This window comes from Ursus americanus, chromosome 16, assembly GCF_024610735.1.
Source record: "Ursus americanus isolate L20-20 chromosome 16, mUrsAme1.1.p, whole genome shotgun sequence".
NCBI classification, from domain to species: Eukaryota; Metazoa; Chordata; class Mammalia; order Carnivora; family Ursidae; genus Ursus; species Ursus americanus.
Window position 1 is genome coordinate 50985792 of NC_142142.1, and position 27592 is coordinate 51013383.

The following is a 27592-nucleotide window of genomic DNA, read 5'->3' on the forward strand; positions in this document are numbered from 1 at the left end:
TTTGAGTGAAATGTTTACATTTATATTGAAATATGCACTAAAACAGAATGAGTTCTACTAGTCAATGAAACTTCGCCAAAGCAGAATCACAAACTTCTGTTGGGGAGGTCCAGTCAGCTAGCAGCAGTGATCCCCAAGCAGGAACACCAAGGAGAAGCCTGGGAGACCGCACTCCAAAACGCCTCCTTTCAAGAGAGCCCAACTCACTTCTCCAACATGCACCCACACGGATTTAGGAGCGTGGACACGCTCCTCATTTTCATATATTTTTAGTTTCTTCTTCACTGCAATAAATATAAAATTGGCAATGCTCATACACCACAGCACAGACAATATTTCAGGCTTTAGCATACAACTGTAAACAGTGACTAGATTAAAAAAAAAGAGGTTTTTTTTTTGTTGTTGTTGTTATTGTTTTTTAACAACGAGAGACAGAATTCTTAAGAACAGGGCATGAGCTACTCAAGATTTGTTTTGTTGGGTTAAGGTTTTTCACAGAAGATTCAGGTTTAGACAGATGCCCCCAACAGTCCAAAAAGACCCTAAGTGGGCGCCAGACCACTGCCCATGGCAGCCTAGAATATGGAGGCAGCAAAACTACATGCCTTAGGTGACCCTTGGCAGTACGTCCTCAACCTGCCACATTCACAATGTGCCCACAGAAATCCACAGCCATCACTGGCTGCCAGCTAGGTATCGGGAATGGAAGGGCAAAGGAATTAAAACTTGCGGGGGGGGGGAGGACTGGAACACCTCTGCTAGCTGTCTGGAAAGTTGGCCCCTTAATCACAATGACAACTAGGACATTTCACTTGGACAGTGCATTACACTTACACGAAAAGTATAAAGAGAGAACCGAAGAGTAAGCATTAAATTCTGTCACTGTAGCAAACAGGGATGTCAATCAAAGGAAAACAGATGAACACTTTTTGCCTAAAGCAGTGAAAGCAAGCGGGCAAGAAATGAAAGTGGACTCAGTCTCTGCATATTAGCAATGGGGCAGACTTTTATTTAAAAGGCTAGTGGTTCAAATACTATTGCTCGAATAGCTCTGGTAGGTATAAAATGTAGTAACACCCGAGGTTTACACACATAAGCAAAGGAGCCAAAGGCCAGCTCACAAAGGGCTATTTGATCCTTAGTCCAGAGGGAAGCTAAGAGCGCATGCTGCAGGAATAACCTAACGCGTTTGTTTGGACGATACTCCCGCCCTCTGACAAATGGAAAAAGACCTGGATAAGAATCGGTCTTTTCACACACAAACTTCTGGCTTCATGAAGTCTCTGCCCTCCTTAGAACTATGCCTCAGCTATGAAAAGACCTGTCCTGATAAACTCAAGAATCTGGGCTCCTAAAAAGAGAGGGAACCTTAATGTGGGAAACGAGTCTAGTAAACATCACATGTACTTTCTGTCGTTAGTGAAGACATGATACATTCAGAAATGTATTAAAAAAAAAAAAAGACTAAAGATAAGACCAAAAATATTCCTAGAAAGACATTTCACAAGAAAAACATCAGCCCAAGTTCTATCCCTCTCAATCAGAAGTGGCTCTTAGCACAAATCAGCAAACCCCTCCAACTCACAAAAGCACTGACACTTGCCTTGTGAGCAGAACATCGAACATATGCCTTAGCCACTGAACTTGAATGGTAAAAAGAGTCAGTGCAGAGCACATTCTAATAGGTTACTCCAATACCCACCTGGTCCAGTTTAAAATATCTGTTTGTAGATCCAGTTTGTACATTTTCCATAGGTAAACTGAACAATAAACCATGTACTGTTCCATTATTTTAAAAATGGCAGTTCTTGAAGCTCAACCATTAAGATTATAGAGAGCTCTCTTGAAAGAAATTCTCAGACCCTGCAAGTCAAACAAACCTAGTTCTTTTTCACTAAAATGGTGGGATCAAGGTAGAATGCCTATTCTGAAGAGAAGCTCCATTTGTTTCCCCATGAGAAAAGGCCAAATTTTTCTGGACTGATATGATTTAAAAACGAAGCCAATAAAAAAAATACAATATACACCCTAAGATATTATAAAACTTGAAATAATGTCAGGGCTTATGGAATGGGAAAAAGAGTTCTGGTTGCTTTTTTTTTTCTTCTTCTCTAAAACAGGAAAGTGTAACACATTTTGAGGGAAAAACAAAACAAAACAAACCAGAACTCCGACTCTGGACAGCACTACACAGACTACGCACAGAGCACCACACGAGAATGAGCCGCACATCAGTACTATCATCATGAGAGGAACTGGCTGGGGACTTACACTTCCAGCAACAGAGCTCCTAGGTCAAAAATGTGTTAAAAGCCTGTAATGTCAACAAGGACACCCCCCCAAAACAAAGAGGGGATGAGGGGAAATAGGGAGGAAAGGCTGCATGCATGGGTCTATTATAGACATGATATTCAGCAGCATAAAAATAATACCCTCCGTAGAGTCCCCCAAATGGGGCAAAACCTATCTTCCACTGCTAAACATGGGAAAGATTAAGAGAGTGGAACAAATTCACTTGTAACCATAGCGTCTCCCATATCTGAATCACAAGCACGTTCAATCTGATGCTGTTAAGAAAATGTTGCAAATACACAGAAGTAGAGCAAACTAAAAACAAAGAGCTAAATTATGAACTTTAAAAAACTGGAAAAGACATCTGTTTTAAAGCCAAGCAGGTGTGATCCTGATCGTTACTATACATGACATAATCCATAGAAAGAAAGGCCAAGAAAAAGAAAATCTTCATTTTGTTCAGTCCTTAGGCTCGATGTTGTCCTAGGAAAAACTGTGATAATTCAATGAATGTGTCACACATACAACTAAAAAGTCCCCTTCTGGTTTCAAACGAATTTAAACAACAATCTTCCTTGGCTAATTTGTCTCCTGTGTCAAACCAACCTTCTATGTACAGGACCAGTTTCAATCCCTCCTCCCCTTCAAACACTAGATATGAACATCCAGGAACATTCTACAATGCAAAGTGCCTTAGGAAAGAGAAGGATTCTGTAGTGCCAGTGATATAACTGATCTGAGGAAGCTGGGGTGCGAGTAACACTGATGGGAGCCCGTCAGGCGATGGTGGTTTGTTTCTCCTCAGGGGTCTCCTCCAACAACTGCATGATCAGTTCATGCAGGGGTTTGCAGATCTTGGCGTAGCCCCCTCCTGTGAGGTGCAGAAAATCAAACATGTCGTGGCAGGAGATGGCACCGTCCGAGTGCACAAAGCCCCCGTCTGTGTCCAGGAGCTGGACGTTGGCGAGCTTCGGCAGGGAAACCTTGAGGAGCTGGTTCACCTTGGCGTTCTTTTGCCTCAACGGGTTGGGCTTCTCACCTCGAGGTAGCAAACCCTGGGGCAAAGCAGAGAAGAACAGAAAATGAGAAGAGTCACTGGTTTTTTCTACCGACTGCTCCGTGATTCCCGAGATTCCTGGAACAACTGCTCCAGTAGACATTCTTTAAACTCGGATTTCTCAAATACTACACTAGAAACTCTGGACTAGATCGGTTTTAACAACAGTTCTCTGACCATTCCTTCTTTATTTCTGCAAAAGCTCCTCTTCCTCCTCCTGTCCCTTAACTGTTGGTATGCTCAGGGTTTTGTCCTTGGCCCACTACTCGGCCTGCTCTGAACATCCTAGCCCAGAGCCAAACTTGCCAAACTTCTCGAGGCACTCCCGACCGGACATGTCCAAAAGCAATTCATCACCTTCTCCCCACACTGCGCACACCCCACTCCTTGCACATTCTCTGTACCAACGGATCATTCCGACATCCCTGCATTTTCACCCCACATACCTTATCTATTTATCATTAAATTACTCAGCTTTTGCATCCTCAATCCTTTTCAAAACATTGTTGTCCCTCTCCCCCATTCTGATTATACATGCTGCTCTGGCTTGGAAACCTACCACTATTCACTCAGTTAACGTCACGTCTCCTGACTGGTCTTCCTACCTCCAGTGTGGTCTTCCCTTCAATTCACTCTCCATATAGTCATCAGAATCATCCAGCTCAAATGCACATGTATTTCTGAATGCTACGTGGAACCTATACCAGTGCACATGAGAAACAGGGTGGGAACAAATGTGGTCTTGAACAATCAAGGCCACATTATATCTGCTCAGATAAAACAGATATTTCCTAAATGCATTTTTAACTTATGTTAATTATCCAACTTTCAGATGAGTCACGTGTCTATCCTTCTATAGTCTATAAAAGTCCATCTTACTTTGGCAAGAGCAAGGTTTATCATCTCAAACTAGGAATGTCCTTTTACAGATGTTGATCCTATTATAAAATTATTGTCAGACAGCCTTTCAGTTGGTTTATAACTAATGATAGCACACACCAAGTTATTCCTATGTAGGCAAAAAAAGTTTCTACCCATTTCTCCTACAGGCTATGGTAAGAGATCCTATTTAAAAAAAAACAGATTTTCTGTGTGTATTCTACTAAAAGAAAAACAACTTTACGCTAAAGTAAGTACTTATTCATGTCTGCTTTAATTTTTTTCAGCAAAATGTGGGAAGCTTTATTACCACTCTATTATGTGATTGTATAGTTCCAAATGAGAATTATAGATAATTATGACTCTGCTACCCTAGACCATCTCCTATCCCTGTTAAGCATCTCAAAAATTTCACAGATCAAGTCAATCCTAAACCATCATTTACGTAACTGTTAAAAGTATTAGGCTCTGCATCTAATAGTTAACAAAAAAGAACTGCCCTTTATGCTTACATATCTAAGTCTCGCTGAGATACAAGCAACCAGGAAGGATGGCCAGTGAACAACAAATACATGCTTTTTTCCGACATTCGAAGAATACCACGACAGTCAAAGCCATAAAAACTGAGTAAGCCTTAAGAACAGGGCACCATACCTATTGGGATTTTCAAGAACAGATGAGGAAAGCAACTTATATATTTGCACAGCATCTTCCTTAATATGAGAATATCAAAAGTATGCTGTGATTTTTCCCTGTAATAATTACTAAAATACTATCGTGTTAAAAGAAACAAAAAAGAAAAATATTATCCTCCTAATTTCTTTAACATTGACTATAGCAGACCCTTGAACAACACGGGTTTGAAGTGCACAGGTCCACTTACTCACAAATGTTTTTCGATAAATACAGTACTGTAAATTTATTTTCTCTTCCTTATGGTTGTCTCAGTCACATTTTCTTTTCCCTAGCTTTATTGTAATTCAGTATGTCATAGATACAACATGCCAAATATGTGTTAACCGACTGCTTATCAGGAAAGCTTCTGATCAATAGACTATTAGTAATTAAATTTTGGAGTGAAAAGTTATATGCAGATTTTTGAATGTATGGGGGTCAGTGCCCCTCAACGGTCATCTGTATTTTAAGTAATTCTAAATATAATATACAGACAGTTCAGTATTTGGACTTTCACTTAAATACGTCATAAGTCTTGTTTCCACACAGTTCTTGTCACTGTCATTGGATCGGGGCTGTTATGCTCAAGTGACTTCTGCAACCATTCCCTCAGAGAGTCATTCAGGGTGCTGCTGATGTTGGAGTGTTGTAGGCAACACCAGAGTATATCAAATTTAAAAGTCTGGTTGAAACAAAGACTATTTACGGAGGATTTATTCAGCAACGTTCATGCAACAAATATTTCCTAAGCAGCCACGTCCCAGCCACTGTACCTCAGAGGTGGACTCTTAACCACAACCCTTTCTGGAGTAAACCAGGGATATAGACAAATAAATTATATTAAATACCATGTGATAAAAAAATAAGACGTGGCTCCCCAGCACCAATAAGAAAAATCCGAACTCCTCTCTCAAGGCATACAAATCCCTACAATGACTTTGCCACAGCCTCTTTCTCCTAACCATCCCAGCCTTCAACTTTATTCAACGACAGCTCTAAAATTCTTCAAGCACCCTGCTTCACCTGCCCAACACACACACACACAAGTATAATAAGCCTTTCACCACTTTTTTTCCTCCCTCTGTCATGCCTTCTTTCCTTTCTCCATTTGTCTGGAGACCAATGAATTCTTTAAAATTATAGTCAGATATCAGCTTTTATGTCTAAAATCCATCTGTTCTCATGGGGCCCCTGGGTGGCTCAGTCAGTTAGCCATCTGACTCTTCGTTTTGGCTCAGATCATGACCTCAGATCAAGCCCCATATCAGGATCCACACTCAGTACTGAGGCTGCTTGAGATTTGTTCACCCTCCCTCTCTCTCCTCCTCTGCTCCTCCCCCTGCTTGAGTGCACTCGCACTCTCTTATCTTAAAAAAAAAAGACCAAAAAAACCTGTTCTCCCCTTAGCATACAGTATAATCACTCCCATTAGCATACAGTATGCTAATTCTCTCTTTATATTGCTGTGTCCATCTACCACTAGACTAGACCGTGTGATCCCTGAGAGGAACAAGGTCTTACTCATTTTTGTATGCTCAGGACCCAGGACAGTGTCTTGTACAGAGTGAGCCTCGTGTTTGTTGAATTAATGACTACCTTCTCAACATCATCTAAGAACTGAATACATTCAGAATTTAGTTTCGCTACGAATATCACACTGAAAGACAGCTATTTATCTCTGAGACCATGAAGATGTAATGCTTTACCTTCAGGCAGCACTCTCTATTAGGGGTAAGACTATAAAGCACTCATTTTTTTGCTAATAGAATCTCTGATGTTTTAGAGAATTCAGAGATTCTAATAAGTATACCACCTTTAACACATTAACAGTGGGACTGAACAACACATCTAAGTTAATCCAAACCCAGTCTAATAAAAAGAGACTCAGGACTAGGACAAGTTTCATACGTAATTTTATAAATTTGGGGCGCCTGGGTGGTGCGGTTGGTGAAGTGTCTACCTTCGGCTCAGGTCATGATCCTAGGGTCCTAAGATTGGGCCCCGTGTCGCACTCCCTGCTCAGTGAGGAGCCTGCTTCTCCCTCTGCCTGTCCTTCTGCTTGTACTCTCTCTCTCAAATAAATAAATAAAAATTTTAAAAAATTATAAAAATTATCAGAGGACAGATAAAAAAACAATTAAGGCTACCTGAGACAACAAAGAGGATTTTCACCTCTAAACAAGGATGAGCAGATAAAAGATGACTCCCACGGCTGGTCTGGGAAGTGAGGAAACCGGTAAGACAACAGGCTGTATCAGAGAAGAACCTCTCAGGAGTACCATAAACTGCTTGCACCAAGATTCTCGATATTCATGAGCGGTCATGTTTCTAAAAACATTCCTCACCTGACCTAATGACATCAAAGACTCTACCCACCCAAAGACTACATACCAATACAATGATTTTGGCCTGCGGCTGCCTTGTGTTAATAAGTTGGACGATGGCCTCGATTCCACCTGCTACTTCTTCTGCTGTATTTTCATGGTTGTTTGTTCCTACCCAGACAACAATGACCTATAATTGAGGGAAGAAAAAAAAAGTTGGGACAGGGGTAAATAACCAAGAATAAAAGAATGTTTAGATAAAAATCTAATATTAGATAAAAATCTTTATCAATATTTAGATAAAAATCTTATTTCAAAAATCAAAAGAAGAAAAGGTGAACTTGTCAAATGGTAGGGATAACTTCATCTTCAAACATTGAGTTAGGCCTCATATATCTCAGGATAAATTCCAAGCAGATTAATTCCAAAGTAGTAAAACTATACTAGGAGGAAATGACAGAATTCTTCCATCACTGTGGAGTTAGTTGGAAGCTAATCTCTTCAAATCCAGAAACCACACAAAAAAGATAACAAATTCAACTGTATAAAAATAAAAACTCTGCATGTTGAAGAAATTATTAAAATAAAGTGAAATGTAAGAAAGCCAGGGAAAAATATTTGCAACTCCTACCATAGAAACTCCCTGACTAGAAGTATCTTCCAGAAAAAATAACAAAAGTACCCAAGGAAATGTAACTGGTATAAATAAATGCACAGTTACACTGAAGAAAGAGTAGCTGGGGAGGAGGCTGGATGAAGTTTCAAGTTTTTTCTCTTAAAAAAAAATTAATTTACAAGATGTCTGTCACCTGGAGACATATATCTTACTACACAACCCAACCAAGTAACTTTCCACCCTGTCACAAAAGACAGGTACGTGGACGAGTTTTTCTAATAGAAAGGCCAAAAAATAGGAGTGCCTGGTTGGCTCAGTCAGTAGAGCGTGGGACTCTTGATCTCGGGGTTGTGAGCTCGAGCCCCATATTGCGTATACGGAAAACTTAAAAATAAAATATTTTTTAAAAAAAGAGGGGTGCCTGGGTGGCTCAACTGGTTAAGCGTCTGACTCTTGATTTCAGCTCAGGTTGTGATCTCTGGGTGAAGGGACAGAGCCCCATGTCGGGCTCTGCGCTCAGCATGGAGTCTGCTTCTCCCTCTCCCTCTGCCCCTCCGCCCACTTGCAGGGGCTCACTCTCTCTCAAATAAATAAATAAAAATCTTTAAAATAAATAAATAATAAAAAATAATAAAAAGGGGCGCCTGGGTGGTGGAGTCCACTAAGCACCTGGCTCTTGCTTTCAGCTCAGGTTGGGTTCTCAGGGTCATGAGATCAAGGCCTGCATCAGGCTCAGCACAGAGTCTGCCTGAGATTCTCTTTCCCTCTCCCTCTGCCCCTCCCAGTCATGCTTTCTTTCTAAAATAAATAAATCTTTTAAAAAAATTAAAAAGTTTTTAAAGGCAAAAAACAAAATACTTTCAACAAAGCCAACTGTTATCAACTGTGGGTTTTTTCTACTTAGGGCTAAAAAAAAATTATATGCAGTGTGCCAACTCAGGACATTTATAAAGTGTTAAGCTAGTGGGTACACATTTATGGTGAACATTTGTTCACATCTGCTTCAAATTTTCTTCAGAAAAACTTGGGATGCCTTGATTACTAATTTGTTTGTATGGTTCAACAGCTCTAAAATGACTTCCTGAAGTGAATCGTGGCACTGCCACCACGGCCCACGTCTGAGCAGATTCCCCCGTTACTGCGTTCAGGTCTACAGAATAGCATGCCTCATGAGCATCAAATCCCTTCCTACAGCTGAAGAAGATCATTATCAACAGCTACAAGTACAACCTAAGCAAGCAATACACTGATTTCTTAATACCTATTTGCAATGTTCTCAAGCAAGGACAACAGCATCATTTCTCTTAAAGGGGCACAAAGCAAACAGCAGCGAAATAATGCTTTAAAGAAGCAATTTGTTTTTACCAGCAGCTTCAGACAATTTAACCACCTGGAAAAGACTCAAGATTAAAGATATTCTTTAAAACATTAGTTTCATTTCACCTTAGGTTTAATATTCTCCAGTTCTCCATTCTTTAGTCTCCACAAAACATGTCTTGTTGTATCTCCCCCAATTCCAAAATTCAGTGCATGAAGTGGGGAAAAAAGCTCTCGCCATATCTAAAAAGAGAAAAACTGGCTTTATTTAAACTGAGTGGGAAATAAAATTCCTCCATTGCAATGTGTTGTGAGGCACCTGAAAGAATAATTTTCATTTTCTATATTCAAATATAATGCTGCAAATCGTGAGCTACTCAGTGTTCGCAGGGCTCTGAGGATGGCACTGTATCACTCAGTTCTTCTACGACTATTTTTTAATATATTTTTTACTTCATTTTTTAAGTAGGTTCCACGCCCAGCGTGGAGTCCAAGGTGGGGCTGGAACTCACAATCGTGAGATCGAGACCTGAGATCAAGAGTCGGATGCTTAACCAACTGAGCCACACAGGTGCCCCTCTATCACTCAGTTGTCAATGCAGCCTTTGACCTCAGCTCAAGAATGGAGTCACAATGCCACCCGATGGCCGTTAGGAGGTCCCAGCATTTATACTCAAGGTGCCAACTTAGTAAGCTCTCCTTTCCCTTTACTCACGCATCAAAATGAATAGGGTGAAATAGAAACATGAGATGAAGAAATTTAGAGTGTGGGAGCCAGAAAGGAATCAAGCTATCTTTTCCTTTAAACTGCCCTTGGAAGAGTGCACATCTTAAAAAAAAGTTCCCCCACAAAAACACATCAAATAAGGGGTGCCTTTGGGTGGCTTAATCAGTTAAGTGTCCGACTCTTGGTCATCATCTCAGGATCGTGGGATTGAGCCCCACATCGGGCTCTGCACTCAGTGTGGAGTCTGCTTGGGATTCTCTCTCTCTCTTTCCCTCTGCCCCTCCCCCACATTCTCTATTAAATAAATAAATAAATCTTTTAAAAAATACACAAAATAAAAAAATGTAAAACACGGTAAGACTTGAGAATCATGACTAGGACGAATTTAAGTAAATAAACGTAACCGGGAAGTTTCTTGGAAGCCAAGGCAAAAAAGGGAGCTGAGTTAGAAACAATTCTAAATTTTTTGTCTCCTCATGCTCGGTGGCACAAAGAATCCCATTATGTAGGTCTGACCTCCCTCGCACTCTGAACTAGAGCTTTTCTAAAGGGTCACGAATGAGCCTATAGGTTCAGCTCAGAGTGAAAGTTTGCTAGCGATGAGTGGATTTACCTTAGTAGCCGAGACCCACCCTCACCCCTTCCACTTTACCTCATATTGCTGCATTAACTGCACCATGGAATCCCCCACAAACAGTACGTCAGGCTCTTTGTCTTTACAGTCCAGGACAAATCTGTTGTGCTGGTTTGAAAAAGGAAGCAAAATTAGAAACCGGCATTTCGTTCTTGGTGCGAGGTCTTGGCCTAGACAGAACAGTTGTCCAACCAGTAACTCTGTTGTTAAACATTCTACTTATTCTGTCTGAAATGAACTGCTGGGACTTTCTTTCCACCCTTACCACACCGATCATTCTAATATGCTCAAGAAAACTGGAATTCTACTGAAATCAGAATAGAAAAACACATTTAACATGCTTTTTATAAATTTATCTTTTCCTCAAACTTTTTTAAAAGATGATTTCAGACACACAGAAAAGCCACAGTACAATGAACACCTGTATATCTCTGCCTGTATTCAACAGTAACATTCTCCCATATTTGCTCTATCTGTTTGTGTTTGCTGAACCATTTGAAGGTAAGCGGCAAATGGTGTGGTTCTTCACCCTTAAATATTTCAGCATGAGTAAGAACAGTCTCCTAGAAAACCACAAAACTATTATTATCACATCTAAGACAACGAACAATAATCCCATAATATTCAGTCCATATTCAATTTTTCCAGTTGTTCCAAGACTTGGATAAAGTATTATATCTCTTTTTTTGAACTAGGAACCAATCAAGAATCAAGTATTTTATTTGGATTTAACATGGCCTTTGAAAATGCCTGTTCACCTCCAACTGTGAGACAATGGCAAAGTGGGAGTCAAGGCTTTCTCAGTCGAATCCAAGTCTATAAGCAGTGGTGACCACGACCTAGTCCTGGAGTGCTTCTCTCTGCTGCAAGGACACAAGACACTTTTTTTTTTTTAAAGATTTTATTTATTTATTTGAGAGAGACAGAGATAGTGAGAGCATGAGCAGGGAGAGGGAGAAGCAGGTCCCCACCAGGCAGGGAGCCCAACGCAGGGCTCTATCCCAGGACCTGAGCTGAAGGCAGACGCTTAACCCACTGAGCCACCCAGACGCCCCAGAAAATGCTTTTAAAATGGATTTTACTCATTGATACTAAAGGACATAGTTGACGTTTCTATGTTCATCCCTGAAACAAATGTACATGATACTCTAGGCAACAGTCTTTAACCCAATTGTAGGGAAAGGTCTGAATGCTGCTCCTTTTCCTCAAGCTCTACATTCAATGATGCTTTCCTTAGGAATTAAGGTACGGTTACATTTAAGTGTTTCTACTGCTAATATCTGCACAGACAACACTGTGGTGAATAGGAGACACTCATCCGCTATGGGTGAAAATACAAAACTACTTCTGGAAATAATCTGAAAATAAAAAGAACTCCTCCTGTAGAATGGCAGGATTTGATATGGATTTTCCTTTTTTTTTTAAAGTATTTATTTTAGAAAGAGAGAGCGTGCCCAAGTGGAGGAGGAGCAGAGCGGGAGAGAAAGGGAGAGAATCTCTCCAGCAGACTCCACACTGAGCACCGAACCCGACTTGGGACTAGATTTCAAGACCCTGAGATCATGACCTGAGCTGAAACCAAGAGTTGGATGCTTAACCGACCGAGCCACCCAGGCAACCCTAGATTTTCCTTTTTTTTGCATCCATGTTTTGTGTAAATAAACTTTTAAAATTACTACTGTTTTAGTAAGTTTTTTTTTTTTTTAAAGATTTTATTTATTTATTCAACAGAGATAGAGACAGCCAGCGAGAGGAGGAACACAAGCAGGGGGAGTGGGAGAGGAAGAAGCAGGCTCATAGCGGAGGAGCCTGATGTGGGGCTCGATCCTACAACGCCGGGATCACGCCCTGAGCTGAAGGCAGATGCTTAACCGCTGTGCCACCCAGGCGCCCCTAGTAAGTATTTTTAAACTGAAGGGATAAAATGGGCACGAATAAAACTATAGCTGGTGAACAGGTACACTTCCACAACACTTCTCTTCTCCACTGTGGTACTACAGTACCAACTACTTCTCAATACCAGAAAAATCGTTCACAGTTCTAGAATGTCATGGAATTTAAGCTCTGCTGTTCTAAAGGTTCTGGTACTCTACGTTCTCTTTTTAAGTATAAGACTAGGTACAATAAGTTCGGAAAAATAGATCAAAACAAAACACTTAGCATTCTACCATCTTTACCCAGGAACTACCATTTGGGGGTATTTTCCTCTTGCCATTTTTCCATAGGCCTCCCCAACCTTTTCTTAAATAGTTGACTCACTATGCATACCTTCTTTTGGCACAATAGCTTTGGGGACAGAACAGCCTATGTTCAAATTCTGGCTTGTCTACTTTCTAGTCCAGAAAGCATATAACCCGAGTCCTGTTTTTCACATCCTACAGCAACTCTGTTGCAGAGCTGTGGAGACGAGTTCTAGGTAAGGGGCCCAGCTTTTGGCTAACACCCGGTAGGTACTCAATAAACAGTGCCATTATAACTGCAGTTAACATTATACTAGAAGTATTTTTCTGTGTAGCTACGTGACTTTCATAGCCCTAACTTTTAACGGCTACATAATATCCTACTGAATGGATTCACTGACACACCGGTTTTTTAAAGTTTTCCTACTGGTAGACTTGCCAGTAGTGTCGTATTTACTGTGATGAAGAAATGTACACATATTTTATTTTTTACACATTGGGAATTCTTAGGTCAAAGATGAGCACTTTCGTGGATCCTTGATGTATTTCCAAATTTAGCAGAAGGGCTGCATCTGTCCTGACTCTAGCAATTTATCAGAGCTGGTTTTATCATACCTACACCTGCACTGGTGTACATTACAATATGTACTTTTTGGAAACAAAAAGTGACACACTTTCAGGGCACCTGGGTGGCTCAGTTGGTTATGTGTCTAACTCTTGATTTCAGTTCAGGTTGTGATCTCAGGGTCGTGAGACAGAGGACACAACAGGCTCCACACTCAGCACAGAGCCTGCTTGGGATTCTCTCTCTCTTCCTCTCCCTCTGCCCCTCCCCCCATTCAGGCGTGCCTCTCTCAAAAAATAAAATTAAAAAAAAAAAAAGTGACACACTTTCTGTGATGTTTATCAAGATACTTCTCTAGTGGTACCTAGAGGATATTTTTACTCATACTATACCAAAAAATATCAGTGCTTCATCTGTATTATTTACTGCAAATATCTTCCTCAGTCTGCTGCTGAGCCTTTTCCTGGTTAATATTTTGTTTTGTTTGTTTTTGAGAGAGAGACAGAGCTCATGTGCGCAAGTGGGAGGAGGGGCAGAGGGAGAGAGAGAATCAAGCCGGCTCCAGGCCCAGCGCAGAGCCTGATGCAGGGCCTTGATCTCACAACCCTGAGGATCACCACCTGAGCCGAAATCAAGAGTCGGGTACTTAATCGACAGAGCCACTCAGGTGTCCCTGGTTAATACGTTTTGATACAATTTGTATTACATTTGTCTACAGTCAAGTGTTTGAGTATCACCCTTAAAAAAAACGTATTATGAAAAATATCAAATGTACACAAAAGTAGAGAAAATAACACAGTGATGTATCCATTACCAGCTACACTGATCATCTCATGGCCACTATAATTTCAGTCATCCCCCAAACTACTGCTCACTACCAACATCGTATTATTTTGAAGCAAATTAAGGATATAGCATTCTATGCTACAATATTTATTCTACTTATATTTTAAGTATTTTATATTGTTTATATACCAATTCTACTCCCCCAAATTAAGAGTAATTTCTTTAATATCAACAAATAACCGTGTTCGAATTCAATGTCTCAAAAAATTGTTTATGGTTTTTTAAAAATCAGGGACGCCTGGGTGGCTCAGTCAGTTAAGTGTCTGCATTTGGCTCAGGTCATGATCCTGGGAGCCTGGGATCAAGTCCCGCATCGGGCTCCTTGCTTAGCAGGAAGCCTGCTTCTCCCTTTGCCTGCCACTCCCCCTGCCTGTGCGTGTGTGCGCGCTCTCCCTCTCTGACAAATAAAATCTTTAATAAAATAAAATAAATAAATCAGGATCCAATTTGTCTCTTAAATCTTTTAATCAACAGGGTTCCCCTTCCCTCTACCACTACCTCCCAAATTTATTTTCTAAGAAATATGACCGTTTGACCTACAGAATCTCCCAGAGTCTGGATTTTGTTGCTTGTACTCCTACAGCGCTCCTAGTGGACATGTTCATCTGCTCCTGGTATTTCCTGATATGTGGTGTAGTATTCTGGTAATACTTTATAGAAAGTATCATAACTTCAATATTTGTTTTAATCATGACTATTTTTCTTTTAACATTTTGTTTTGAAATAATTTTAGATATACAAGAGTTGCAAAGATAGTACAGTATTCCCATATACCTTTCACTCAGCTCCCTCCAATGTTAACATCTTACATAAGCATGGTACGTTGGCTACAAGAAATTAACATTCATAAATAGTATCAACTAAAATAGTTTCCTCAGGGGGCACCTGGGTGGCTCAATCAATACAGCATGGGAACCTCCATCTCAAAGTTCTGGGTTTGAACCCTGGGTTGGGCGTAGAGATTACTTAAAAATAAAATTAAAAAAAAAAATCTTAAAAAAGTTTACTCAGATTGCACCAATTTTTCCACTATGTCCTTTTCCTGTTCCCAGGACTAATTCAGGATATTACATGGCATTTAGTCTACATGTCTCCTTGGTCTCTTCCATTACAGGACAGTTTCTTGGTCTTTCCTTGTATTTCATGTCATTGACATGTTTAGCAGTAGTCAGGTGTTTTGTAGGATGTCCCTCAATTTGGATCTGCTATTTTGTCACGAATACACTGAGGTGATGAAATTATTCTGGAAGACTACCACGGAGGTGATGTGCCCTTGTTGTATCACATCAGAGGGGAGTACACGGTATCAACATGACATTACTGGTGATATTAACAACGATCATTTGGTTAAGGTGGTGTTTGCCAGGTTGCTCCACCTATATATAGTTATTATTTTTCCTTTCCATACAGTATTTGTTAGAAACAGACACTAGGGGCACCTGGGCGGCTCAGTAGGTTGAGCATCTGCCTTTAGATCAGGTCACGATCCCAGCATCCTGGGATCGAACCCCGCATTGGAATCCCTGCTCAGCAAGGAGCCTGCTTCTCCCTCTCCCTCTGTCTGCTGCTCCCCCTGCTTGTGCGCTCTGTCAAATAAATAAATAAAATCTTAAACAAACAAACAAACTCTCACTGATGGGGGAATTAATAAGCTCTACCTTCTGGAGGGAGGGGATATCAAAAAATATGTGGTCTTATGTTAAAAGCACCAAAGTAATTTCCAGGGAGATACTTCTGAGGCTAGGCAAATACACTCTCTCTCCTCAAAGGTGTGCCTACTAATTTTAGTATTCACTGATGGACCCTCCCTACAGGAACTATTACCGTGGTGTTCTAATGAGGGTATTCTTTTCCCCTCCTCCTTCTACATTTATTTACTCTTAAAAGATTTATTTTTAAGCAATCTGTACAACCAATGTGAGGCTCGAACTCACAACTCCAAGATCAAGAGTTGCATGCTCTACCGACTAAGCCAGCCAGGTGCCCCGACATTAATTAATTAAAATTATTGTCTCTTCTCCCGTTTATCCAATCATTTATTTATAGCAAAATGGATTCATGAATACTTTATCCTTCGAATTATAAACCAATAATATCATGATCTACTATGCTGCTCAAATTGTCCAACTTTGCACTTGGGTGCTCTTTCAGGTTGGCCCCAAGTGGTCAAAGTGAATATCACCAGTGAATCAAACCAGTATCACATGTCTTCTATGACATGTACTAAGGACACTTCACTTCAGTGATATTCTTGCCATGTATCTTTTTTTCCTTTTCCTTCTTGAGTAGTTGCTCTCTTGCACTACAAGATGCTACAGGTCCATCTTTTATTTCCTTTGTTCCAGCTGTAGATGCAAGCACTTCTCCAAGTAGCCCTGGTTCCTTTCACTGGAGAAAAGAAACCAAGATCTGCGCATATATTTTATTACTTAGTAAAATGATCCTTCTATACAAGCTAAAAAAATTTTTTTCAAAAATATTCCTGTTTTTCTTCCATTTGACTATTTTTTTCCAGTCAATGCTAATTATTTAAAGCCTGCTAACATGCCAGGAACAACAAAGACATCTAGTTTTAGTTACTACTTTTAATAAAGTTATAAATGGCCGAAATATTCCTAAATGTACCTAAATGGTATTTTCATATATAGCAAAGAAATACTATTTAAAGAGTGGAAAGAGAGGCGCCTGGATGGCTCAGTCGGTTAAGCATCTGCCTTTGGCTCAGGTCACGATCCCAGGGCCCTGGGATCGAGCCCTGCATCAGGCTCCCTGCTCAGCAGGGAGTCTGCTTCTCCCTCTCTCTCTGCCTGCTGCTCTGCCTACTCGTGCTGGCTCTCTGTCAAACAAATAAATAAAATCTTAAAAAAATAAAGAGAAGAAAGAGGCACCTAGATGGCTCAGTCGGTTAAGCATCTGACTCTTGATTTTGGTGCAGGTCATGATCTCAGGATCCTGGGATTAAGACCTGCATCGGGCTCTACGCTCAGCACAGTCTGCTTGGGTCTCTCTCTCTCCCTCTGCCTTTCCCCATCCCACTCAAGCGCTCTCTAAAATAAATGAATAAAATCTTTAAAAAAATAAATAGGAAGGAAAAAACTACAGCTATGCTTTTAACATGTATCATACACTGCAGAAAAACACATTAAAAAACATATTACTTACAAAAAGCTTAAAAGCATGCAAAAATATTATATATAGTTTAGAAGTTTCATATATATAGTATATAAGCACGTGAAAAAAAACCCACCAAATTTAGGATACTGGTTTGGGGGTGGGGAGGTAGGAAAGAGAAAAAAATTATCAATTGAGGGGTATACACAAAACATCAATTCTATTAGCAATGTTTTATTTTTTTAGGGTGAGTGGAACATACACAGATGGTCAGTGGATTTCATAATAGTTTTTAGAATATAATTGAACTGGAGAGCCTGGGTGGTTCAGTCAGTTAAGCATCTGTCTTCAGCTCAGGGATCGAGCCCTGCATCGGGCTCCCTGCCTCTCCCTCTCCCTCTGCCTGCAGCTTCCCTGCTTGTGTGCTCTGTCAAATAAATAAATAAAACCTTAAAAAAAAAAAAAAGATATAAACTAGAAGATTAAGAATAACCAAGCAGCTGATCCATATAAGAAAAGTCAAAAAAAGTACTAACTACCACTCAAAATAAACTAGTTGACAGACTGATTTTTAAGTCTGGAAAGACAAAAACAGAAGAATTATACAACTATCATGAATATGAACAGAATCGGGGCGCCTGGGTGGCTTAGTCATTAAGCGTCTGCCTTTGACTCAGGTCCTGGTCCAGGACAGAGCCCCACGTCGGGCTCCCTGCTCTGCGGGGAGCCTGCTTCTCCCTCTCCCTCTGCCTGCTGCTCTGCCTGCTTGTGCTCTCTGTCAAATAAATAAATAAAATCCTTAAAAAAAAAAAAAAAAAAGAGTATAAACAGAATCACTAAATACTAAAATGCAAAACTCTGGGTATTTAAAATAATATAGAACTTGCTATTCCAAAGAGGTAATATGGTTGGAAACCAATAGATGAAGGCTAAACATAGTTATGGTTACGTGATAAGAGCTTATTAAAAGGCAGCTAAGAATACAAAAAAGATACAGTGCTACAAAACAATGGAACACATCAAGAAGACACAGGAACCGGCTGAGAGGAGTCCCACTTGCTAACCTGGGACAACGTGAGCTTCAAAATTAGTGGGTTATAACCCACTAGAAAGAGTAAGAACCCATGGGAACACCTGGGTGGCTCAGTCAGTTAAGTGTCTGCCTTCGGCTCGGGTCATGATCCTAGGGTCCTGGGATCAAGTCCCGCATTGGGCTCCTTGCTCATCAGGGAGCCTGCTTCTCCCTCTGCCTGCTGCTCCCTGCTTGTGCACGCGCTCTCTGACAAATAAATAAATAAAATCTCAAAAAAAAAAAAAAAAAAAAAGAATAAGAACCCATGAGGCCATACCATAAATAAATAAGAACTGGTTTAGAAGAACATCTCAAGAAGAACATCTCAATCAAGCGATCAAAGTTAACATCGCCAATGAGACAAACCAACATCATGTATCTTCTCCATGATGCACTGAGGACATGACTTCACTGATATCCTGCCAAAAATGTGTAATCTGAATCTTGCTTAGTAGGAAAAAGATAAACCCAAATTGAGGAACCTTCCGCAAAATAAATGGTCTATATTCCAAACTGTCAGTGTCATGAAAAACACAGGCTAAGAAATATTTCAGAGTCAAGGAGAATAAAGAGACATGACAATGAAATGCAATGTGTGATCCCAGACTGGGAAGAAAACAGACATAAAAACACTGAGACAAATGGAGAAATGTGAACATGGCATAACATCAACGTTAAATTTCCTGATTTTAATAACTATTCTGTAGTTGTGTAAGAAAACGTCCTTATTCTTAGAAAACACACTAAAATATTTAGAGGTGAAGGGGCATGATGACTGCAACTTCCTCTCAAATGGTCCAGAAAACACTGTATGTTGATATGTACACATACAAAGACAAGCAGATACAGACAGAACATTTAGGCAGATGTGGCAAAACGTTAACTGGCAGGTCTGGATGAAGGATATAGGGAGTTCTTTCTAAAATTTTTGCAGTATTTGTGTAATTTTGAAATTACTTCAAAATGAAAAAAAGCTTACACAAAAAAAAGAATGCTGTGGAGACACTGTTATCTCTCAAGATGAATAGGGGGCAATGACTATGCTTTCAAAATATTCCTCTGGTCCAACATCAGACTGGTGATTAGGTATGACATTAGCATAACATTAGATTTTTATTTAAAGTAATGATTTTTATTGACCATAAAAAATGCACTTTTGTGGCTTTGGCCAAAAGACCCTGGAAAACTGGAAGAGACTCATCTCGGGTGAATAACACATACGCACTTCTTTTTACCTGAGACATCCATCTGTCATCTCCTTGAATATCTTCTGCTGCATGTGGAATAGCTGCTGGGTTTGAGTCCCCTTGGCTCATTCTATACCTGAGGGGAGAAATGTCTATGTCATGTGTCATTCATTATGGAACATTTATTTGTTACCACTTAAATATTACATGCTAGATTTTAAATAATAATTTAAGTCTCATTGTGGTTTTGCCTAGAAATGAAACAACTGGAGTTTATTTTCAGTAGACATGAGTTCTAGGACATGACTGCTTAAGTCCCATGAATATCTGGCATCCTTAAACTTCCAGACAGGTTTGAGTATCATTTAGGAACAGTGCATTACACTGAAAAAACCTGCTCCAAGTATATACTTTACATTTACATTAATTTTTCATGATTACATATTAATGTAAGTACCAAATGACACAAGGGATTAGACACTTCAGAGTTCAATGAAACCTGCATTAGAGCCTTTTAGGCCGCTCCAGTTAGACACTGGAGAATTGCTACAGCCATGATTAGAACCCACTGGTTACTAAATATCACACAAATAACTACTACAGATTGTGACAAAACTGGTCATAGGCTTTGGCGCTGGTTTTTGACAAATGTTTACTAGGTATTTTATTTTTGATAGGTATCCACTAAGAAAATGTTATTAATGACGAGCACAAATACAGCATCTGATAGTGGGGAAGGAATAGGCGAAATTCAGAAAACCTAGAAATGCTAATCTAGAAAGACAAAGACTCCAGACTGTTTTTAATCAACTCTGGAAAATACATACTATAGACATCAGGCTCAAGAAATCACTTGACATATGCAAAGGATGATGAAAAAATACAAAAATCTGGGGTTTTGTGGCTTAAAGAAAAGGGGACGATTCTCTTTTTCTTTCCCTTGCTATCATCAAATACAGAGCAGCTTTCTCTGAAAGAGAACTGAGTTCTATTCATTCAATAAGTATTTACTGAGTAAACAAAACATGCTAGATTGCCAAAGCAGTAATTTTTGAGAATCAGAAAGTAACAAAGCTCTAAATATGAAAATATACCTTCACTCATGAAAAATACATTACAGAAGCAAATCACTGTTTTAACAATAACTACACAAACTAATTAGTTCCACTCTAAATGACACTAGGTCTAAAAAAATTAGGCTCAGGGTTAAGCTTGTATCTAACTGGAAATGTAAAACACCATCCACACCCTCTGTACAGATCTTCCTCAACTTACAACAGAATTACATCCGGATAAACCCATCATAAGTTGAAAATATCCTACGTCAGGGCACCTGGGTGGCTCAATCAGTTAAGTGTTGGACTCTTGATTTCAGCTCAGGCCATGATCTCAGGGTCCTGAGATTTGAGTGAGCCCTGTGTGCGCGCCAGGCTCAGCAGAGTCGGCTTGATATTCTCTCCCCCCCCCCCCGCGTGCTCTCTCTCTAAAATATAAATAAATAAATCTGGGGCGCCTGGGTGGCTCAGTCGGTTAAGCGTCTGCCTTTGGCTTGGGTTGTGATCCCGGGGTCCTGGGATCGAGCCCCGAATCAGGCTCCCTGCTGGGCTGGGAGTCTGCTTCTCCCTCTCCTGCTGCCCATCCTCCTGGCTCGTGCTCTTTTGTGCCCCACCCCCCAATGAATAAAATCTTTAACAAAATAAATAAATAAATAAAATAAAAATAAATCTAAAAAAAAGAAAAGAAAAATCCTAAGTCAAAAATGCATTTTATATACCTAACCTACCAAATAGCATAACCTAGCTTACCTGAGATGTGCTCAAACGCTTACATTAGCCTACAGCTGGGCAACATTATCTAACCAAAACCTATTTTACAATAGTGTTGAATATCTCATGTAACTTACTGAATATTGTACTGGACAAGATAAACAGAATGGTTGCATGGGTACAGAATGGTTGTCCCTTTATCAGATGCTGATCCTTATGGTCATGTGGCTGACTGGGAGCTTCCACTCACTGCCACCGCCCAGCAACGAGAGAATCTTACCGCATGTCACTAGCCCAGGAAAAGATTAGGCTTTGAAACTGGAAGTTCGCTTTCTACTGAAAGCATACAGCATTTACACCATTGTGAAGTCAAAATACTGTAAGTAGAACCATTATTAAGTCAGGGACCATCTGTATATATTCCTTCAGATTACTAAAATTTGCAACTATCAGAAAATAATAGCTATCTATGAAGGACTATATACGCCATGTTACACATACCACTTCCAATCCTTGCAAAACGAAAAAAACGAGGATCAGGTAATTCAGGTAATTTGTACAGTAAGTGAATGAAATTAGGTTTGCTTGACCCCAGTAACATCACATCTGGCCCACTAATCACAGAACGGTTCATGCTGACTCCCTAAAGAGGCCTTATACCTAACCGTTTCACCAAAAACATAAACTCCCTGGAGCTAAAAACATCAGTGTAAAACAGAAGAACTGGGAAGAAGTGCAAGATGAATCCATACAGCTCCAAGGTATCCAGCTGAGGCTTCAATGCCTGAGAAAAGTACAGGAAAATTAAAAGATGCATAAAAGAAAAAATGATTAAAGGGGATTAAAACAAATAGTCATATAGAAACATTTAATTTTGGGGGCCGCCTGGGTGGCTCAGTCAGTTAAGGGTCTGCCTTCAGCTCAGGTCATAATCTTGGGGTCCTGGAATAAAGCCCTGCATCAGGCTCCCTGCCTGGTGGGGAGCATGCTTCTCCCTCTCCTCCCTGCTCATGCTCTCTCTCACTCTCTCTCAAATAAATAAATAAAATCTTTAAAAAAAAAAAAAAGAAACATTTAATTTGGTTTTTTTTTTTTAAGATTTATTTATTTGCGCGCGCGCGAGAGAGAGAGAGAGAGAGAGAGAGATTGTGCACACTCCAAGGGAGAGAGAAAGTTTAGCAGCGTCTTCGCTGAGCTCGGAGCCCACTTGGGGCTCGATCTCATGACCCTGAGATTGTGACCTGAACGGAAACCAAGAATCGGACGCTTTACCAACTGGGCCACCCAGGCGTCTTGTTTTTGTTTTTACACTAATAAAACATTTTATATGTTCTATACAAAAGTTTCTTTGGGTCTAAGTTCAATTCTAGATTGAAGACTGGCTATTCAGGTTAAATCTGCCATGGTGCTTATTAGTTTTAATTTAATTTAATTTTTTTTAAAGATTTTATTTATTTATTTGACAGAGACAGCCAGCGAGAGAGGGAACACAAGCAGGGGGAGTGGGAGAGGAAGAATCAGGCTCCCAGCGGAGGAGCCCGATGTGGGGCTCGATCCCAGAACGCTGGGATCAGGCCCTGAGCCGAAAGCAGATGCTTAACGACTGCGCCACCCAGGCGCCCCTAGTTTTAATTTTAAAAATAGCTTTCTTCCCTGCTGATCAAACAGCTCTATTAGCCTTAAGACATACAAGGGGCAACCAAGTTTTCCCACCTTCTGGATTTCAAAATTACATATAAAATGTAAAGAAGTACAGCAACAAACAGCTTCACTTTCTACTAATTCAAAAGACTATTTCCTAAGTTTTCAAAAATATTTTTTTCGTTCCTTTTTAAAAGGGGGGAGGGGCAGAGGGAAAGGAGGAGAATCTTTTTTAATTTTTAAAATAATTTTATTTTTAAAGATTTTATTTATTTATTTATTTGAGAGAGAAAGTGGGGGGGGGGGAGGGGAGAGAGAGAAGCTCAAGCAGACTCCCTGCTGAGCAGGGAACCCAACTCGGCCTAGATCCCAAGACCCTGAGATCATGAACTGAGCCAAAATCAAGAGTCAGACACTCAACCCACTGAGCCACCCAGGCGCCCCAAGAGACTCTTAAGCAGGCTCCATACTCAGCAGGAGCCTGACACATGGACTGATCTCACCACCCTGAGATCATGACCTGAGGGGAAATCAAGAGTGGCAATGCTCAACCCACTGAGCCACCCAGGCAGCTCTTAAATACAATTTTAAAAACCCAACTATTTCATTAGTTTGTTCTCACTTGTTTTCCTACCTGGAGAGACACTTCACACTTAGGTATTTTTGAGGTAAAAGTTAACTGACACAAAATTAACGGAGCGACCACTACTCAAACAGTGGAAAATAATGTATCCTACTCTCACTATATGATTATATAATTGACACTACTGATCCTGGGGATTGTTTAAAGAACAAGGGTAACAAACTGCGAATACAAGGTACTCTCATAATAACATGTGTTCAAATATATCCCTCACCACTTAAAAGACAAAATACAGGCATTTCAACTTCATTTTACTTCTTAGGTAAAATACAGGCATTTCAACTTCATTTTACTTCTTAGACCTTGAAAAGCTTAAAGAATTTTGACGAACTGGAGGGTGTCTAGAGGAAAGGAGCCAAGCTGGTAAGAAACTGAAAACCTGTCATATTAGAAACAGTTGAATGAAATACGTATGTTTATAGTCTGTAGAAAAATGGGTTAGGGAAGAGAAGACATGACACAAATAACTGTCAAACTATTTGAAGATTACTAGGAGGAGATATTAAGCTTATTTTGCATGTCCCCAAATAGGAGGGTGAGGCCAGTGGACATAATGTACAGTTAGGCAAATTTCTAACAATAAGGCTACAAAATGACATGGCCTACCTCTCACAATAGATTCCTCCAGGGGAGATGCAAAGAGAGGCAAGCTGAATCCCTAACAGGAAAGCATAAAGTGAACTTAAGCATATGAGTAAAGATTGGTCCAGATTTGTGGTGCCCAAACATCTTTAATGTTCTAGAATCTTTTTGAAATGTGTCCTGTTATATATTTACTTATAAATTAAAGGTATGAATTATTGTTAATCTATATATTAAATATTAGTAAAGTTTACTTTTTCCTTTTACATAAAAAAATACATGTAAAAAGAAGTTCTGAGTTGTTTTCTGTATTCCAATGGTTCTTCTTCTGCAATCCCCAGGGAGTGCACATACTCTACTTTCAAGACCAATGGTCTACTTAAGCTGTAAAATCTTTCTAGGTCTAGGATTCAATTTACTAACATGGATTTCCAGAGTTCTTCCACCAGGTAAACAACTGTTGTAAAATAATCATCGCAATTAAGATTTATTAAGAACTTACAATTTACAAGACACTGTGTTAGGAGCTTAGTTATTTAAATAAAACTGAAGCTCAGTGAGATTGAAGGAACCTGCTCCAAGACAGGGGAGCTGGAACTGGAATGCAGAGTTTTTTACCTCCAAAGCCTATCATTCTTGAGCAAAGGATGTTAGGCTCTATATAGAAAAGACATGACAAATTCTCATTTACTAATTCGATTTACTTACATACCTTATCACTACTAACCAAATTTAATGACATCCTGAGATTCTGAGCAAAACACTTTCATGCTGGTACTAAATTTCTTCACTGGCAAAATGAAGAAATAGGGACAGAGAAACTGAGGGAAAAGATGTCACTTATCTGGGGCTACCACACAGGTAGAATTGAGAGAGGATTGCAAAATATTCCCAATTAGCTAGTCTTTTTTTTTTCCTGTTTAACTATGAATACAAGGTCATCCTTCCTCCTCAACAAGGGCAAAGTGAGCAAAAATTTGTTTCTTTGCGCCTTCAGACACTTGGATTTTGTATTGTTTTGCCAAACCAAAATTTCACAATACAAAGTAGCTTTCCGTTTTACTGATGGCTATGGCTTGATCACATCCTTAAAGAGTAGGTAAAGAAAAACTGCCACGAACCCATGCGATCTCCTAAGACCAAGGCTGGAAATGTGTAATCTAGGGATCTACGCATTTAGAAGATTCAAATAATTTGGGAGTCAAGTAAAATAAGCTGTTGTATTCTAAGAGAAATGAAGACTGAATCAGGAGCTATCCTGATTGTATCCGAGCACAGCCTGTGATAGGACACAAAACCGGAGTGATTTTGGGCTTCCTGCCTCAGAGCAATACCGAACACAGCAGTATTCGGAATAGTGAAGCTGTAATCAGTAACATAATAAAAAAAGTACCGAGAGAGGTGGATTCTGACTCCCATCTCACCTTCCTGATTCATAATAATCCCTTTGGGGGGGGATTATTATAAGTCACTATCTTCTGATCACAAACACCAGGTTCAGTTAGAGAACCCAAGCAGAATGGAGATTAAAGGTCTGAAGAACAGAAGTTTTGTTAATTTACCAGGAGAGACTCTATTCCAGGGAATCTCTGATTGTCCATCAAAATGTAAATTCTTTGGAAAAATGAGTAAGCACCTTGCACAGCATTTCCCAATTTTCCTGCATTTTCTGTCTTCTTTCTACCTTAACTTGGACTGCGACAGTGAACGCCAGAATTTCCAGATACTTACACCAGCATGTGGTGTAGCTGGTGTAGCGTGTTTAATCAGAAACCAGTTTCAACAACAAAGAAATATAAATTCTCAAGCTCAGCTGGATCTTTAGTTTAACCAGGAAACAGAGGGAGGAGAAAAGTTGCACCAAGAATTAAAAGATTTAGAATGTGCCCACTCTGACCTAAGACTTCATTTTGTTTCAGAGGGAGTTAGCAGGGTTATTCTGAAAGGGAAGAAAAGCCTCATCCAGAATACCCTGCCTCAGTGGGCTGGCGGGTGGGTCCTGGGGTTCCAGCACATCCATAATTTATTATCGAATGCCCGCCCAAGCCAACAAATTAAAGCACAATGATTTCCTACTCCTCCCCTGCTCCCCCACAAGGAGGCAACCTTTATATCAGAACAATGTGCCCAGGAGAATCTAAAGACACAGGCTTATCCGAGGCAAAGCTGTATTCAAATGCTCAGGAGAATCAATACTCTGTATTTTCTCCTCCTCCTTTCTCCACACTTTATCACCCTCCCCTCAACTGAAAACTGTACAAAATGAGATCCTAGAGTGGGTGCAGATGATCTTCCCTTTCTGCGCAGATTCGCTCTAGAAAAAGAGGCCAGAGATTGAAGTGTTTGCTTTTCCTAAGGTTTGTGCGTAAATCATGGAAAGCAACGCCGGCCTGAGCTACGGGAAGCAGAACAGTGAGTCACCATGCAACGGGTATAACGCAAACCTGTAGGCCAGAAGGTCTCGATCTGGTAAACGGACATGGACGGACCAGGTGAAAAGCACCTGAGAAAATCTGTCCATGGGTCTTTCTAAGCAGCTGGTTGACCTTGGACACATCGCCAACCTTGCTGGGCCTCATCTCTAAAATAAGAGGCTGGACTACATGGCCCTCTAAGAAATAATCCCTTCGGAGCCGTGACAGTCTGCGGGTTTTTGAATACATTAGAGGAAACGGAGAAGTTTCTAAAGAGTTGAAATTTTTCAACAAAAGGGGGAGGAAAAAGTGCTCGGTTAACAAGCCACCGAGTAACGGGTCTAAGCCCGCGTTAAAGGCCTCTCCGACAGGGGGAAAGCGGAGGGAGGGTCAGAGGTTCGGGCGCGGGGATGGAGGGAAGAGGCAACAGCTGAGACCGGAGACAGAAGAGTTGCTACAAACGGGGCTGGCGGCGGCGAACCGCCGGCCCCAGCGAGCTAGGGTGCCGAGAGGCCTGCTTCAGGGGGTGGGCCGGGGAGGAGCTGCCGCCCCGCCACCGTAGTCCCCCTCACCCCTCCCCCGGGAAAGGCGGGTGGAGACGGCGGCCAGCGGCGGAGCCGAGTCGGCAGGTTTGGGGGTGGGGTGCAGGCGGGAGGCTCTAAGGGGGGCGGCGAGCGCTCCGGGGTTGCCGGGGACAGCGCGGGCGGCTGTGAGGCAGCGCTGGGCCGCGGAGAAGGCGCGCGCGCGAGGCCCCCCGAGGGGCGGCGGGGAGGGGGAAGGTGGCGCGGGGGGAGGGGCCCGGACGGTGGGGGAGGGGAGGTCGTGGGCCTCTCACAATAACAAATCGCAGGCCCTTCCGACCCCCACCTCTAAGCCGCCGGTTCCCCGCGACCCTGGCTGCACTCACTCAGGCAGAGGGTCCGTGCGGGCCCTAAGCGGCTGCGGCGTCGGCGGGTGGCGCGTCTGTCGCTCGCTCAGTCCCGGCGGCCCTGCTCCGGCGCGTCCCTCCTCGGGCCCCAGCACCAGCAGCAGCGCCCCCACTTCCGGTTCCCCTGCCACTCAAG

The 27592-nt window shown here is 41.0% G+C and overlaps 1 protein-coding gene across 2 annotated transcripts; it reads right to left on the minus strand.

The window, feature by feature from the left end:
• Positions 1 to 27592, minus strand: PAFAH1B2 (platelet activating factor acetylhydrolase 1b catalytic subunit 2). Of its 2 annotated transcripts, XM_045797845.2 has the most exons (6): positions 27436 to 27592; positions 19531 to 19618; positions 10540 to 10629; positions 9287 to 9403; positions 7295 to 7417; positions 1 to 3347 (listed from the first exon to the last, which is right to left on the minus strand). In XM_045797845.2, the coding sequence occupies exons 2-6, from the start codon at positions 19609 to 19611 to the stop codon at positions 3069 to 3071; spliced, it is 690 nt and encodes a 229-aa protein (XP_045653801.1). In that variant the 5' UTR covers positions 19612 to 19618; positions 27436 to 27592; the 3' UTR covers positions 1 to 3068. The 2 variants fall into 2 exon arrangements, with proteins under 2 accessions (XP_045653801.1, XP_087724543.1); XM_087868417.1 differs by lacking the exon at positions 27436 to 27592 and having other exon boundaries at positions 19521 to 19618.